At 37.8% G+C, this 18,508-nt stretch overlaps 1 protein-coding gene across 13 annotated transcripts in view; it reads left to right on the forward strand.

The window, feature by feature from the left end:
• The window catches only part of magi1b (membrane associated guanylate kinase, WW and PDZ domain containing 1b), a 109,404-nt gene that overhangs the window by 57,821 nt on the left and 33,075 nt on the right, over positions 1-18,508 (forward strand). For 11 of the 13 annotated variants that reach the window (XM_079483490.1, XM_079483480.1, XM_079483488.1 and 8 more), the window contains exons 3-7: positions 11,028-11,147; positions 12,443-12,649; positions 14,536-14,752; positions 15,644-15,726; positions 16,388-16,423. In XM_079483490.1, the coding sequence (XP_079339616.1) occupies positions 11,028-11,147; positions 12,443-12,649; positions 14,536-14,752; positions 15,644-15,726; positions 16,388-16,423 (663 nt within the window). The remainder of the gene's footprint in view (positions 1-11,027; positions 11,148-12,442; positions 12,650-14,535; positions 14,753-15,643; positions 15,727-16,387; positions 16,424-18,508) is intronic. The other 2 variants (XM_079483489.1, XM_079483481.1) reach the window with 1 other exon arrangement.

The raw sequence follows: 18,508 nt of genomic DNA on the forward strand, positions 1-18,508 counted from the left end.
TGAGTGTTAATCTTGAACGCTGCTAACATATACCTGTAGATTTTCGAGAATGGTGATCCGAGATGTAGCTGTCTATGTTATAAAGGTAAATCTGGATGCAGGGCTGGATTGTGGTGGTGTGCTTGTAATGCATTCATCAAAGCATTGATCACTGTTTTCAGTTCACATACAATAGCCTTTGGATTCTGTAGGTGTGTGTACGTGTGTTTTGAGGTCCTTTTTTTTAACTACTGATCTTTTTTTGGGGGACATAGTTACAGAAAGCAATTTCATTTTACTAATGGGTATGTGGGCTGGAAAATGCTAGAATTGGGGATCTTTGTTGTGGATTAACCCTTTGCTGAGACAGATGGTTCTCTCTCCCGCTGAGCCTGAAGGGATGGCTGTCAACATCAACATGAGCGCACATCCTCAGGCTTAGTTTTCCCAATTACAAATCTTCCATTTTCCAAAATCGAATTCCAATTCCCAGATCTCCAAACAAGATGAACGGGAAACGCCAAGTCCCTCTCGGTCTCAAACCTTCTGCCTCTACTAGTAAATCGCTCTGGCTCAGAAATGACTCCGAAAGCTCTGCCATCATTTAAGAATATTGTATTTTTGTAGATGAGCTACACATATACAGTATACGCTATATAATGCATATTGATCCAATAATTTTACAAAAAGAGATGTACACCATTTATATTGACAATTAATTAAATTATGATTATGACTATTTTATTGAACTATTTAGAAAATAGTCAAAACACAGTCAAAAGAGACAACAGTCCAATACAGTGTAGTGGAAACTATGATTGTCCAATCAGAATTTAGTATTTTAGATTGCTGTGTAGGTTTCTGTTGAAGACTGAATTTTGGTTATCATATAATCACGTGAATGAGTCCAGAATCTTGACATTGTGTTTTTGCTTCTGTTTATAAAAACAACAGGGTTGTTTCACTCATTCAGTTTAGTTTTTTTTTGGTAAAACAGACCTCTCACAACATATCACTTTCCTTTAGTAGACATTTATCAAAGCTTCAGTTATTGCTATTTTGGCAATGCAGACATGTTAACTAACCACTAGTTTCTCGTGCAAACAGTTCCAGTATTCAGCATGTTTTGATACATCTGTACTAATGTATCAACACACTGTGGGCATCAGTTGAACAGAAGAGAGGGTAGATGTCCTCAAACGCCTCTGCTTTGACAGTGCTGTCAATATCCTCTCTGAACTCTGCTGACGTCGCTTCCAGCTTGGACTTGCCATTTATTAGTGCTTTGCCTTTTGATTAATCCTTGTGATGAACCATCAGTGTTTAAATGTGTTTTTCCTTCAAGAGCTTTCATGTATACCAGTCAGGATAGGCAACAGTTTGGGCCCTTTTGAGAACAGTTTGAAAGGTTGTTGTTTGTTTTACTGTTTAACAAATAAATTATGATGTTTATTGTAGCCTTGCTTATGGTTTTCAAAACTATGGTGTTGAAAAAAAATGCATCATGGAAGTCTGAATTACTGATTACCTTCTGGGGTCTACAGTCTTTCAAATATGGAAAAGACTGGTTTAGTAAGTGCTGTTCTTATTTGGTTATGCTGTATATAAGTTATGTTGTGCAAATAATAATTTACACGCTATGTATGTACACATCATCTTTAGCATATGTGACCCTAGCACACGTACGTCTGTAAGACGTACGCTGAAGATCTGGGGATTTGGAAAACATCTGCTGTGTAAAAGAATCTGCTAAACATCTTAGTAAGAGCTGTTTTACATCCATTCTAAATCATACACATCTTACAGACGTCTTATAGTTGTCTTTCTGACGTCTCAGACACGTATTGCAGATGAGCAAACTATGTATTGCTAATTTCTTCCGGATGTAAATGCAGACATCAAATAGACGTTTGCCAGATGTAGTGTGCTATTAAACCCCAAAACCAGTTATTAGTAGCACGGACATATTGGATGCAATAGCTAATAATACATTGTACGGGTCAAAATGATTTATTATTGTTTTATGCCAAAAATCATTAGGCTATAAAGTAAGTAAAGATCGATTTTGCAAACACAAATGGGCAGAAACACGCCTAAAACGTACTCGCTGCTGCCCACTCTTTGGGAATTCCACTCAACTTTGGCATCTAGCTTAGAATCTCTGCTTTATGATTTTGTGGTCCAGAGTTACATTTGTAGTTTATATGCTAATGCATTCTGATGATGTACTCGCATAATTTTTGAAAAGGGTTTCAACTTAACCAGCTCTGTACGGGTTTAAAAGACAACACAAAACGTCATTGTTGGTCAGTGAGGTTCTGCATCATGGGTTGTGTATGCACGTAATCACAAAATCTAGTGTAGCTTTTGTTTCATATCTGTGATGTTTGCTAAAGGTTGTGGATGACCCCATCGACCTGTTGTACAACAGAAATTAATACGGCAAAGAAATTATGGGTGTTTTATTGATTTCTTTAAATGTTTTTAGTCTTCTGATTTTACTAAAAAGTCTAAAAAAGACGTAAAGCTCTTACAGTTTTGAAGAATTGAGGAGTTTAGCATCTCATCTGAGCAGTTTTCTGAGGTCACTTTCTTCATGTCTCACTGCTTTTTTTCATTTAGAAATTGCACAGAGAGTCAATGGCAGGCATTAGAAAAGCATATTGAAAACAAGAAAAAATGATACAGAGAGCGGCCTGTATTACTCACTAGGTCAGGCTCATTAAAAATTGAATCAAGCCGTGAAGATAACCGCTTCAGCTCAGAACAAACACAGCCTGGTCTGCGAGAGCATCTTTCAATTAGTTTCGGGTGTATTTAATAGGGAGAGTACCAGAAAACTCATGAAATTACTTCAGGGAAAGAGTACTGAAGATGTAGCATCACATGCTAACCTAGTTTTCTTTTGCTCTTTATTTCCAGCCAAAACTCACGGGCCCTTTATTAACTTCAGAAATGCGCAAACATCTGAACGCTGCTATAGTAATAGTCCTGACTATTCTATTAGAATGATGATAATAATGAGTAGTTTCCAAATGTGTGAACAATGGCCTACGTTACACCACTAACTGAATCAAGGCGGTGAGACTCGCAGTCACTTAAAGCGCTGCATCTGATTGATTGCCTCTCCAGTTACTGCAGTGTTGCTCTCCAGGAATGCAATACCTCCACTTAAACCCCTCTATCCAGCCAATAACTGGACAATCGTTGCCATGTCTGATTTCACAATGCCAGGTAAAGCTTGTGTTATAGTGGCCGTGAGAAGTCTGACACAAGAACTGAACAATGAATGAAAGCTTTTTGTCGTGGTGGTTCGGATTGGAAAGTGACTGTCTGGCAACATCAGGTTCAAACTTGATATTACAATAGTTAATAAATGTATTTAGATGGCTTGTGAATTGTTTTTTGGATTTAGGATTTGGTCAAGTGTACATAATAATGCTCACGTTTTATATGCACAAAGGCTTCTAAAGTGACAAAAGTTTTCCTGCGTGGCAAACCTTTGAGCGACCTTTAAGGATTTGAATATGCATACATGCTAATTTTAGGACTTAATATCTGTAGGAGCCATCAGGGTGTGCTGAATCATACAGGACAAGTGTACTATTTTTGTCCGCTGTGCAACTGTGATTTTTTTTATTCGCCGTTGAGAGATTAGTATGCGCATACACACATACAGAGCATTAAGATGGCTCAGAGCAGAGGCCAGCGGTCTCAAAGCTTTGCTACAGATTCTAAAGCCAACATCCATCTATGTTACTTAAAGCCGCCGAACCTTTTAATTTGTTTCGTTTTTGGATTTTGCTGTGGCACGAGATAGATTACCGGCAAGTTTGCATTTGTCCTTCTGTAGTTCACCCATGTTTCTCCTCGTCTGTAATGATGATCATACAACAATACTTGTTTTATATTTCTTTGGTCAATGTGTGTCGTGGCTATTCTGAGTGCTAAAAACTATTAGGGAATTTAGCAGAAAAGCTTGAAGGATTTACTCACCCTGTGTCTCGATCAGCTCTCGTGAATCAGTATATCGTGTACACTGGCCCGGTCACTGATGAGGACCCTCGCTCCTTTCCGATTGGTACACCGTTTGCTTAATTTACTGTGACGTGACTGCTTAAGCCCGTTGTGATACTCCACAGCTGGTCTAAATCAACAACCAGCAAAACTGACATCTCTCTGACTTAATTTTTTTAATACTGGTAGTAGATATGAGAAACGCTTTCATTATTCTGTTACATGTCGGTGCACAAATTTGGTAGATTATTACATTTTACCGTTTAAATAGATTGTGTTGCCTGCCTGTCTAGCAATATTTGTTTATACATAACACAAAATATTCTATCGCCGTTCATGAAGTTCATTAAGTTGGCTCCTGCGATTTCGGTCAATTGTTTTCAAAACGTGTCATGTGACGTCCGGAAAAGGAACATAGGGAGCATCGATGCTTCAATTCATTGGACGGATTTTGCGTATCACATAGCCCTTAAAATGACTAAATCCCTAGTCAGTGACCTGACTAGTGAACAAGGGAGCTGATTGAGACACAGGGTCCGTTTAGGAGGAAAGAAAGGACGTGCTTGAATCGATTGTTTTTTGTCTCATCATAATATTATTATATTACAAAGTATGGTCATTATAGTGCCTAAACAAACTTGTTAGCATTTAACAGGGAATTTCAGTTGTTGTTTTGGGTTTAAATTGTAAAGTATTGTTCACTTTTTTTGTTTCAATTGCTATAAGTTGTTTACATGTTCAATGAATGTACAGTACTGCTGTGTTTAACATTCTGTACAGAGAACAAATGTCTTGATACAGAAAGCAACTGACCCTGCACAAAGAAATGCTGTTAGGCTTGTGTATTACTGTCAATATTTTAAATAATTCAAAATGAAAATTCCGTCATTATATAATTCAATCTCTATTTTCCGTAGAACCCAAATAAGATATATTGAAGACATGCATTGGTTACAATAGAAGCGAATGGGAGGCTGTGCTGTTCTTTATCCAAATATCTTCTTTTGTGCAGAAGAAAGAATGTCATACAGGTGTGAAATGACAAGAGGGCGTGTAAATGATGACAGAAAAACTATTAATTTCAATCAACTTTAATATTTGAAAATATGTAGAATAATACATTGTAAATATATTACAATACAACAATATTTTTAAGAATACATGATTAAAACATTTATCCAATATATGGAAATATATCATTTTAATATACACAAATAATAGAGTTTTCGAGGTAGTGTTGCCATTCTAGTCCAGTGTCCCCAGGAGGGAAAATAAGGTTATCCAACAGCAATATGAAAGACTGACAGCATGACAACAAGACACATGAAAATGTTACTATTGGATTGTTTAAAAGTGATATGAACTTGTTTTCTTATTTTGCTCATTTCCGTCCTTCCCTCGCAGATAAGGGTGTCATGATCACCTGGTAGAGCGCAGTGACCTACTAGTTCAATTTTAGCATCCAGTAGAAAAATAGAGCCCTTGTCTATGTGGTGACTCATTCACATTAGGAGTAAATGAAGGTTATTGACGAAATGCTTATTTAAGTAGAAAAATACAAATTGGTTGCAACAGCTGTGAGCATTTTGGCTGGATATTGCGTAAATATTGACCTCCTTTACACTTTCTGGGTTAGATATTCATTTAATATTTTCACAAAAAAAGTTTCAGCGTGTTCGTGTTGTGAATCAGCCCTCTACTTTGTCATCTTTGTTGCCCTTTTCAATGCTTACATGTTGAATAATTCCCAAGAAAGCTGGGAAAAGTTCATCAAGATGTTGAACTCACCGCTGTCCGTATGACGAAGTACGAATGTAGGTCATATTAGAAATCTCAACTGGGGGCGTCAGGAACACAACACTCTCTGAGCCGCAATGCTCCTGGAACCTCAGCCGCAAAATAAAAAGATTTATCACACACAACTATTTTTAGAGCCTGTTTGTGTGCTGGATGTGCACGTGGCATTGTGTTTTCTGATGTACATTTACGTTTAGTCATTTAGCAGACGCTTTTATCCAAAGCGACTTACAGATGTATTTTGGAATGTGGTAAATGTCTGTCTTTGGTCCTTTTAAGTTTTGGGCTAATCTTTCACTTCACAATGATGCTGTTTTCTTCCACAGAGGTTTCTTACATACGTTTCTGAGTAAAATAAAGTGTGTGATATGGTCCCTTTTCATTAATCCACCGCGTCTTCCAATGAATTATTTTGGGACATGGAAATTTAAACTTTCGATTATTTTAGACACTTCAGGAGAAATGGCTAGAAATAGGGACCAATACTTCATTAAGTATAAATGAGATTCTTCTGCTGCCAAATCACTGTGCTCATTTCAATTCAGCTCACAATCCCTTTTTGGCAACACATTCTGTGTATTTATTAAACTATACACTTAAAAATAGGACAATTTACTAAAATCTTTCCACTACAATTTTGCAATACCTGTTTTTTAAAACCCTTAGAGACAGACAGGGTGGACAAGTAAGATGTGTTTGCCCAGGTTTCTTTCTGTTGAGAGGCCAGACTGACACTATATTACAGCAAGACCAAAAGATACCATTCCACATGACGGACATATTCAGAATCTTCTAGATTGAGTCTTAAGGACATTATTGCAGGACAGAGCTGCCATGTCACGACTACACCTATGACAAGAAGAGATTGACTTTCACTTCACTGAGAATCAGAGGAAAAGAGCCATGAAGAGATGGATGTAGTTAATTTCATCTGTCAAGGGGCCATATTCTGCACTTTTACAGTCTTTTTATACTTTTTTGTGTTGAATTCCACTTGTAAATTTAGTTTGATTTACTTTTACATGAATGTTTTTGCTACTGTAACTTAAAGATTTTTTAATTGAGGACCTTACTTGATTCTTTTAACTGAATTGGACTATATTGAAGGTTTAGCAATTTTGGTCAAATACAAATAACTGAGTGTGCAGTGACCTGATATCACAGTATATTTGCCGTCCACAGACCCTATATTCCCCCCAAAATACTGTCAAAATATAACAATGAAAAACTAAAACATATGTTTTTGTCTCTAGGCTAGATGTTTCATTGAAAATCCCCTTTTTATTTGTTTACTGTGATATGACATCTATGAAAATATGTTTTTCCATCATACTATATTGCATGGTATGAAATGGTTGAAAATACAGCTCACATCATGCAAAATATGCCAGCAGAGTCACATTTGCTGTGAACAGATTTGAAGTGACGCTTGAAGATTGTGTTTCCAGGCCGGGTTGTGGAAGCTTGCGATGTTGATTCGTTGTGAAGCACCACTGTTCTTTCCCAGAGAGACAATGATCTCTAGCCACACATGCAAGAGCGCTGTTCTGCTGAGAAATACAGCAGCCAGCCAGTGTGGAAACAACTACAGCCTGTGTTGTGTGTGTTTGTGTAAGTGAGGAGGTTATCATTTAAGAGAGGGTTGTAAACCCCCATTAGATAATTGTTTCCCTTTTGGGGCCTGGATCATGCCATTAGGTCACAGTAACCGCTTCTGTACAATGCCGCTGACCCACGACTGATGAGTGTATGTAGGCCGGCAAGAAACAGTTGCTGTTTGTAATATTGTAAAGGTGTTATCGCGACTCACCTTTGCTTTATTCAGCGCTTGGGCACCCGGTGAACTTTTAGTGGTAGAGCCTTAAAAGAACAGGTTGACTTTGTTTTATAATCGCAATTCTTATATCATGTGCGTAGCAGGTTGATTTGGGCAATAGTTCACCTTTAAAATGAAAATTCTGTCACTATCTACTTGCCCGCAAACCTGTATTATTTCAAACCTGTATGACTTTCTTTCTTCTGCAGAACACAAAAGACGATATTTTGAAAAATGTTGTATAACAGAAAACCAGTGTTCCCTATTAAATTTAGATTACATTTATACATTTGACAGGCGCTTTTATCCAAAGCGACCAATCCCCTCGGATCGAACCCATAACCTTGGTGTTGCTAATGCCATGCTCTGACCACTGAGCCACAGGAAAGCTTTTGACTTTTGTTCAACGGGGTCCAGCAGTTTTTGGTTAACAACATTTTTCAAAATATATTCTTTTGAGTTTTGCATCACAATGACAACAGCGAAAATGACAACAGGGTGAGTAAATGATGACAGAATTTTCATTTTGAATGTGAACTATTCCTCTAAGGTGGTGCACCATGGCAATATCAACGTCGTTTTTAATAGATATGATCGTTGTTTTGGCACTGAAATATGTCTTTTCAGTTGAGTAAAATGTGCTATACATATTGGGGAATGGATAAGTAAATAATCAATTATACCTCACTGTGTCAGTAAAACACAGTTTAGCAAAATAAAATCCTGATATATTCATACGCAAATGGTTCAAACCTGAATGTGACTCCTTTTGTGTTCCACAGAAGAAAAATATATTTAGAGAAATGTCTCGGTGGTTTTGTGTCCATACAATGGAAGTTAATGGGTTTCAGGGTTCTTCAAAATAGCATATTTTATGCTCTGCAGATGATCAGTGATACAGGAGTGACACGAGGGTGTGTTTTTTGGGGTGAATTTTCTGCTTTATGGCTATAGATAGACTGCATAGAAAGAATCATGAACTATTATACAGTACGTGAATGACACATGGAACTTTGCAGGTGCAGCCGCCACTTTTTGCTTTTTTCCACATGCTGAGGCCCAAGATAAATATGCCTAGATGTACACGTTTTTGTCGTACAAGATATCAGTGCATTGAGTTAAATCTGAAGAGGACAGGAATATGAACTAAAGACTTTATCCTGATGGGAAACCTGAACAGTTTTTATGCGCTCTACCTGATGCCAGAGCGAGGCAGACTTCATCCTCCTATCGTCCCGGCCATGGCTGTCCTGCACACTTTCTAGCTCCAGTTGCAAGTGAGATGATTGAGTGAGTGATTCTGTATGTTTCAGAGTAGAAATAGCTCTGCTTTCATCTAGCACTGGTTTAAATGCCCCCCTCTATAATGAGGGGCTTTGGGTTATGTCATAATCTCATCATGAGGTCATGTTTGTCTCTTAATTTTTTTGTTGCTTTGTATAAAACTATACTTCAACTATATCACATATATTTAAAAAGTGACAGAAGAACGCCATCATTTTACTGTAATACGAATGGTTCATTTAGATTTATTTGACAAATATCTAAAAAAAAACTCAGCGTACATACGTCTTATTTATGGCAATCACTGCCATTGGAACAAAGGATTTTTTTGTTAGAATTTTTCCTGGCCTCAAAATTTTTCAGTGCATGGCCAGATGGAAGCATCTCAAGTAAAAAATGAAGAGGATTAGTACAGTCCTTATATTTATGAATTGCCTTTTTTCCATAAATTGGAAAAATAAATGCCAGATTGGAAGCAGTCTTTCGTGTTGGTATTTTGTGTGTCAATGTGTGATGTAAATGTGGTTTGAGCCCCTCTCAGTTATGAGGCTCTGGGTAATTCTATCCTTAAAGGGTTGTCCATAGCAACAGAAGATGTCATCACGAGTCAATGCTATTTATATATTTGTGGAAAACTGACATTTTGTTTCTACCTTATGTTTGCATGTGACGTAGAGAATGAATTTGTGTCAGTGCTGTGTTTGTTAAAGTTTACTGTTTATTGAGCAGAACCGTATGGTTTATTATTGCATCATATGACCAGCAGTGTAAAGGTTTTTCACCCTCATGTCATTCCATACCTGTTTGACTTCTGCAGAATCAAAAATAATGTTGAAGAATGTTGGTAACCAAACAACATTGGACCCCATTGACTTCCTTTTATATAGATACAATATCAAGACTTTTCTCAAAATATGTTATTTTGTGTTCCACGGAAGAAAGAGCCATTAACACGTTTTGAATGACATGAAGGAGAATAAATGACTAAACTTTCATTTTTGGGTGAACTATCCCTGTAATATTAATACCATGTTATCTTCTGATCGAAGGGCAGGTCAACTTGAACAGTAAATTACTTCTGCTTAATTGGTTATTGGTTCCTAGAACCAAGTCCTGTTTCTCATGGTGAGATATTTGGACTATAGAAATTCAATAGAACAGTAGTACTACATCTTTTACAAATGTTTAACAGCATCCATTTGAGGGGTTGCGATCTACTCTGCTTTTACAAACAGGGTCCTGTTAAGTAAAGAGAATATTACTTTGCAAGATTATTATAAAGGCTGAGTTTATCGACACATCTTTATCACCAATGTCACTAAGATGGCTGCCAAAGAGCATCTCCTATCGCAGGGTACTATTTATATCAGCTATTCAGCTAGTCAAGGGATGGTGAGATACAACACGCAGCAGGACAGGTGCGTGAGACACACAAAAACTGCGGGGTCACAGTCTTCATCGTCTGCGTTGCAATTCACTGGATCAACGTGAAGGCCCAAGCTCACACTTTAAATACATCGTGACCATAATAATTTTCCACCTTTCTTTTTTCTTTTTCTGTGTTTATGTTACTTTATTTATGTTAATTTCAAAAATGTCTTCACCTTGTCTTGAATGCAGTTGAATGTAATTCATTACAGCAGATATTAAATTTCTTGTCAGTTTATGCTTCATGTATTTGGGAAGATATTCTGATCGATTGTGATATCTTATACGTATGCTGTTTTAGTTTGGATTATCCCAGATGAGTGATGGAACCAGAACAGGAGAGATTTGATGTTAGAGAAGATCTGCGATGTGAAGATCTGAGCTTATGTGTATTTGGTTAGCAATGCAATGTCGTTTGGGTGGGGTGGAAATGAGGGCAGGGGCTTGTTCACCTTCCTCTGTAATAACAATTTACGGAAAAAATTTGTCGAAAAGGTGTTACGACTTCACTTGTGAAACTTCACGTGCAAAGCTCTCTCACGCTGATTTCACACCCAACTATTGGCTTCCAGGAGACTGTAGCTCGTAATTGGCCCTGATGTGGGCGGTAATCGTAAATGTGGGGTATATCTGGTTTACAGCATAAATTAGTGGTTTAACGTTGCTGAAATCTTATGCTTTTTTTCTCGGTTTCTTTCTGTAACAGGTACGACCCGCCCCCCTCGTGACGGTGAGGTGTCAGGAGTAGATTATAATTTTTTGTCTGTTGAGGAATTTCTGAAGCTTGAACAGAGTGGGACACTACTGGAGATCGGATCTTACGAAGGTAAACAATGGAGAGTTATAAACACACAAGCTTTTGCTTTTCTTTTATATAGAGTGTTATAGAAAAGAGCAGTGTGGTCATAAAAAAGGTTTTGTGATGAATACAAAATGTCACATTTATTGCCGTCTCTAAAATATTTCATCAGCTAGAAGTTGCTCTTTATGTGTGCAATCTCTGAAAAAAGACTCAGTGTTTAAAAGATGTGTGCAGTCACAAAGTTAAGCAATGCATCATGGGATACTTTTGCCTTTTCTTTTACAGGTATGTAAACAAGCATCAAACTGTAAAGCTTTTCTCACAGAAATACAGTTATATTCAAATTCATTTAAATGCAGTTGTAGATCTCCAGATTCTAATGTGTGTCTATGAGTACAGAAGACACTCCCAAAAATAAATTTGTTTATATGCATCGATTCCGTACTTTTTCACATCAGCATCGCCCGTGCATTGTAAAAATGATTATAGTTCATAATAAAAGCAACATTTTGATGTCTCAAAGATGCTGCAGAGGAACATTTTTAGTCCAAATGGTTTCTTAAAGAACCTTTAAAGTCCGAAGAACCTTTCTGTTTCACGAAAGGTTCTTGGATTATAAAATCGTTCTTTAAAGAACCTTTGATTGATAGGTTCTTTGGAACCAAAAATAGTTCTTCTATGGCACCGCTGTGAAGAACCTTTTCAGCATCTTTATATGAGTGCATATGGATATGGATGATATATGGAATCATGCATCTAGTGGCAAATTATCAGTTTGCGAAGGCACCATGTTCTGTTTTTTTTTTGTGTTAAGCTGCTGTTTTTAAACAGCAATGCGACCCTGAACTATAATGTAAGAATTGTAAAACTTATCGCAATGACTGAGAGACTATTTGTGAATAGTACTTTCAGAATTTTTAGAAATTCAGTTCTAAACTCTGGCTTTGAAAAATATATAACTGCATTTAACTGCAGTGTGTATGCGTCCAAACGTTTGTTGAATTCTTAGTTAGGTTATACCTAATAAACATGAATCACTTTTTAAGCATTGGACCTGCCACGGCTGGACTATAACCGTATTCCAGTTTAATGATATCAAGTGCTTTCCTTTCAGACAGACCTTGATTTTAATGCTCACCGCCTCATAACAAATACACCCAGACATGAAGATACTATTATCAAACTTTCAGCCGCTCCATCAGCAGTTACCATCTTAAAATATCAAAAAATCTACCAAAGAAAAACCACTCACATAAAACTTGACTGTCTTCATTTAACCTCCCTGTTCTAAATAGTGGCAATATCCTCTTGTTGCCTAGGTAACTATTATGGAACACCCAAGCCGCCCAGCCAGCCCCCTAGTGGGAAAGTGATTACTGGCGATGCTCTGCAAGACAGCCTTCCTGGTTCTCAGCAGTCAACCCCACGCCGCACCAAATCCTACAATGAGATGCAAAATGCTGGAATAGTGCCTACAGAAACTGAGGATGATGATGAGGTTCCTGAAATGAACAATAGCTTCACAGGTCAGCAGCCGTCGGTTGGCCCTTTGGTCATATTTGTTTGTGTTTTGCTTGTTTGGCACATGTGAGAAAAGATGAGTGGTACTTCTTTGTTGCTTTCTCTGTTATTCGCCATTACGAAACGAGAAAGGGAAAATAGCGCCATCTGGCTGTAGCAGAGGGTGTTCTTTGTTGTGTTGCAAAGCATCAAGATGGACTCTTCCTGTTTTTATTTACAGATCAGTGAGATTTTCACTCCAGTGTTTAACGGAAAATGGGTTGGATTCCCTTTTAGGTTCCTCTGTGACGTTGTTTTTTTCATCTGGTGTGAAGATCAGGTTTGATTGATCCAGTCACATGAACAGCACATGTATGATATTGGTGTAAATGGGGTCTGAACCATTTTGCGAGTAGGTGAAAACGGTGCATTTGTTTTGTAAACACAATAACAAAACGCTTTGTCCTTTCGAAACATTGTTTAGTTACATTATTGATGAAATTATGCTTGAAACATCACATTTTGTCTTGTGTTTTTCAACACAGTAGTTACAGAAAAATATATATGTTTTCTGTTGAACACAAAAGAAGATATTTTGAAGAATGTAGGAAAGCAAACAGTTCTGGGGCACTTTGACTACCGTTATAATGGTAGTCAATGTTGTGGTATGGTAGTCATGGTATGCTAGTCAATGGGGTCCAAGAACTGTTTGGTTACTTACAACCATTCTTCCAAATATCTTTCTCTGTGTTCATCAGAACAAAGACATTTATGCAGATTTGGAACAACTAGAGGCATGTACATGATGACAGAATTTTTAGTTTTGGGTGAAATGTCCCTTTTAAACAAGGTGTAAAGCGAGTCTGCCTGGTTGATCAAAGATCGGTGATGTGGGACAAAACCTATAAATTGAAAATTCAGCCTTCAAACTTCAGCTAATGCGTGAGTCATCAGTCTTAAAAAGCGTGAGTGGACTTGCACAAGCTGAACAAACTAGTAATTATACTCAGCTACAATGTTCTGATATTTTATTTCACACGCATGTAATCTCCTCAAAGGGATAGTTCATCCAATAATAAATATAGTTTTTCACCCTCACATGCTTCAGAACCCGTATAGCACTCTTACTTCTGTGGAACACAAAAGAAGATATTTTGAGAAATGTCTTAGTGGTTTTGTGTCCATACAACGGAAGTCAATATGGTCAAATGTTGTTTAGTTACCAACACTCTTCACAATATCCTCTTTTGTGTTCTTCAGAAGAAAGAAAGTCATACAGGTTTGGAATTACATGTAAGTCAATGATGAAATAATTTTCATTTTGGGTGAACTAACCATTTAAATAACGTTCTGTGAATTATAACAGGATATCCAAATTGTATGGCACCTGATTAAAAACAAGCAATAAGCTGTGCTTTTCACACTAGGTTTCGCCTTTTCATTTGGCAAAGTGCTTTGATTTAAAACAACTATTACAACTAGTCAATTTGTTTAGATTCCTCGCCCCTCAAAGTAGGTTAAGTGTTTAACTGTTTACACTCCTATTGATTTAAGGGGATGTTGGTGATTTTTATGTTGTGGTGTAGGTGGGAAAGTGTCAGGCAGTCAGGTGTTGGTATGCGTATTCATATATAACAGAGTGTGAATGGTGTCTGATCGCTCAAGAGTTTACAGGAAGTATCTATCCAACCACCCCCCCCCCCCACACACACACACACACACACAAACTTCCTACGGTCTCCAGAAGTCCAGAAGTAAGGTACAGTAGCAAGCCTGATGCCACAAACCATTTGTAGCAACACATACACATGTATCTGTTCATTTGTTAATGGGATGTTACTGCGTGAGTGCCAGAACACTACCTCAAATCTGAGTTGTCATGTTTGTGTGCTCATTTTGCATGTGTTTTCAGGAGACTCGAGTGAACAGGACGATCATCCCTCCGTGCGGCCATACGCCCGCAACCACGTTCAACCCTACGTGCTCAACAGCACCTTGGCGTCAACCACGGAGATCTCTCAGAATACACACACACTCCCCAGCCACCCCACGGACGAGGACCCTCTGGGACCCTTGCCCGGTAACTGGGAGATGGCCTACACAGAGAACGGAGAGGTCTACTTTATAGAGTAAGAAATATCTACGAGCTTTATTTGCATTTATTAGACAGATATGTATCGATATGTTAAGATATAAGATAGATTGTCGTTTCATTGATTGTTGTTTTTGTACAATATAGATAAACCACATTATACCTTAAAATGCATTTCAAAATTCAAAATTATCGATAAAACAAAACATCATTAGGATTTTAAGTAAAGATCATAGATATTTGGATATATAAAAACTTCATTTTTGTGAGTGGTTGGCCTGCTACAGCGCCTCTGATTTACAACTTCACAGGCAATTTTCACAATATTTAAATTTTTTTGCACCCTTTGATTCCAGAGTTTTAAACGGTTTTTATCACCACCAGATATTGTCCTACCCTAACAACCCATATGTCAATAAAAAGCTTAACTATTCAGCTTTCAGATTATGTAAATATCTAAATTTTGAAAAATTGACCCATGAGACTGGTTTTGTTGTCCAGGGTCACCAACCGTCTAATTCTTAGAAATGTTAAATTTGCTGGCCAGAAACCTAATTCTATTTATTGTCAATACCAATTTTTACTTTCATCTGGAGTTTAGCAGGTGACCCTGCATGGCGTAGTATGTGAAACATGAATCTAGCGCAGTATACTTATAAGATTGGTTGCCATGGGAAACAGTACATACAGTATGCTGGTAACTTAAAAAAAAATGTAACCGTAGAATGCTTCATTTGAGCTATTAATACATTTAACTTTAGATATTTGCGGGTTTGTAGATAACAAGACAGGACGTATAAAACGTTGTGATATCTTTAGTATACGTTTTCCTGCCTGCTTGTCTCAAAAGAAGAGAACACAGGATGTTGTTTTGCCGGCATCTTTGTGGAACAAGGCTTGACTATTTGTGCTATGGATGTATTCTTAGCCACAACACAAAGACGACATCCTGGTTAGACCCCCGATGCCTGGACAAACCCCAGAAACCCCTGGAGGAGTGTGAAGATGATGGTATGGACACATGGTTGTGTTTTTCACGTTTGAACAATTTTTATGTTTGAATGTCTGTTTTTGATTATACACATTCATAACTGCATATGCGCTTATGTGTTCGTGTTTAAGTGTTCTTGTGGCTTTTTGCGTTGTTGTGTTATGAGCACATTTTGTCATAATCCAAAAGTCCATCCAATACATTCTTAAAGTGGTAGCCTGTAGATGGCGCCCTTGAGCTATCCGAACTATATCGGCCAGTCTCACTTTGTGGCTGAATGATGGAGGCAGCTGCCGTACTATAAGAAGGTTCAAGATTATATTGAATCTCAACAAGTAATTCCCTTGGGCTTCAGCTCTGCTGTCGGTTGCCCTCTCGCCATGCAAAGAGCAACCTGAAATGTTTTCGGAATTGAATATATATCTATAACTATGCTAAATATGATGATAAAATCCAGTTCATTTTGCTCTATAAACCATTCACGTATGGATTAAATTGCCACTGATTTGACAGTTCACGGGAGACAGTTATATTTGATGTCATAGATTTAAGACTACAGCTTGCTTTGAGCTGTAATTTTGCTTTTTTATCAACTAACCCTCTGCCTCTCTGCCACCCTTCCCTTTTGTCTCTCGCCCCACTTTGCGCACACCTGCCCCCCTTTTACTTCCTCTCAAGAAGAAGGGGTACATACAGAAGAACTGGACAATGAGCTAGGTAGGCCACAATTCCACAGGGAAACACGCACAGACACACAACCTGCACGGGTGGAAACGACCTTCCAGTGCTGATTTGAAGTCTGAAACATGAAAACACATCACATTGATTCAAAAGCAGTTCAAAAGGGCTCGTCCACCCATAATGCACCTGCCATACTGTCATATTTCAATTATGCTATCAGCTGCTGTTTCGTTTCAGGAGTTGCTTTAGATTCGTTGTGGAATGAACATGTCACAGATTTCATTAATTTTGTTGTCATTTGCACGGCATGAAAATATTCATTTGCACTGATATAAAATATTTATTGTTTCTACCACCGAAGCATTCCCAGATTACCTCTGGCCTCTCGCAGCTGGGTGTGGTTCCGTTTTCATAACGCGTGCAAATAGCTTCTGATATCTTAAACTGTGTTGAGCTAGCGGTGACGGACAAATCATGGACTCATTTGTTGCTTTAATCAGTGTTGTCATCATTAAAGCACGTTACATCGGTCTTGTTTCGGCACGCCGACCTCTCGCTGCTGTTCAATGTGCCTTTGTAATTGAAGGGCTGATTCATCATTACTATACTAACGGATAGGGTGACGTAGGAGGTGGCCTTGAGAAGCTGTGAATCTGCGATTGGTGGAGAGCGGTCAATAGCTATTGATTTAAGAAATCAGAGCCATTAAACTGATGCCGTGGAAGCGGCAGTAGGTAGGAGAGACCTGATCCTGTAGAGAGTGAGCAGAGGACGCAAACAGATTAATGGGCAATTTGTCAGACTCTGCAATGATGTGGGGGCTGGGGTCTTTTTTTCTAAAATCTAGCTTTTCTTACCAGCCAACACTTTTTAAATAGATACGCACACTTTTAAAAAAATTGCGTAATGTGGCATATACAGCCGCAGAAAAAATAAAGAGACCATTTCAAAATTATTTTCAGTTTTTCCTCATTTACTATTCATAGGTATGTGTGTAGGTTAAATAATCATTTTTGTTTCATTCTATTTACTAGCAATATTTCTCGCAAATTGTTTCTATTCACAATTATTACAACAGTAATATTTGTATGTGTATTTAGGAAAAGTAAATGTTTTATTTGATAACCTAAAATTTTGATCACAGTCTTATTTTAATTTTTTCATGCTGTCAGTTGTTCACATTGCAGTTGGATGACTTTGTCACTACTGAGGTTTTTGTAGATGATTTTGTAGAAATTGAATGGACACAGGAATGACCACAATACATCTAGAAAAGCTGCTTAAATTAAAATTTGGAATGGTCGCTGTGGCTGTATTTGCTAATACAGTATGTGGTTGCTAGGATGTTTTAAATAGTTGCGATGTGACGGTTTCCAAACCAAGGTCAAAAAGCTGACTCTTAAGTCTTGGAGATTTTCTGGTCCCTAGATGCGGCTTGGGATCTTCCTCTGTGTAAGTCAATTGCATTGTTTTTGATCATTTTATCACCCGCAAGGTGCAATCGTTTGTCCTCTCGCTTAGAAAAGTAATAACACATCTTTTCTCACCGAGCCGCATAACCTGAGGTATTATAATTCATGTCCGCAGCACAGAACAGTGGGGGACAAGTTTCAGAACAGAGTGCAGTGTGAAGCTTAAGGAACTTTGTATTTTACATAGCATTATAGAAAAAGCTTTTTAATACCAAACGCTTTGTCAGGATTTCCATCTGAACTAATACCAACAGTATGAGTTACTCAAGGAGGTATCGATAATGTATGCATATGAAAATTGACTTAATTATTTTCCGGAAACGTGCCCTTTCACTTCCGATTCGGCTTTATCCATTTGTAGGACGGAAGGTGAGCTTGTCATTTGCGTAGATCATCCAGCTTAAGGTTGTCACCCAACATAAACGCGTGTTGATTGACAATGCTAAACCTGAGAAAGATATACGAGACGTATATTGTATATTGTTATTCGTAAGCAATTAGTGTTGTCTGACATTTATATAATCATTAGATTAGTACAGCAGTCTGCCTTATTTGCTATTGCTGCTCGGGAGAGATAATAAGTTCTCGCTTTGCATAAAAAATTATAAATGTGCACGGCTTTCATTGTCCAATTAGAAACTGGCACAAT

This window comes from Barbatula barbatula (assembly GCF_947034865.1).
Source record: "Barbatula barbatula genome assembly, chromosome: 20".
Classification (NCBI taxonomy): domain Eukaryota; kingdom Metazoa; phylum Chordata; class Actinopteri; order Cypriniformes; family Nemacheilidae; genus Barbatula; species Barbatula barbatula.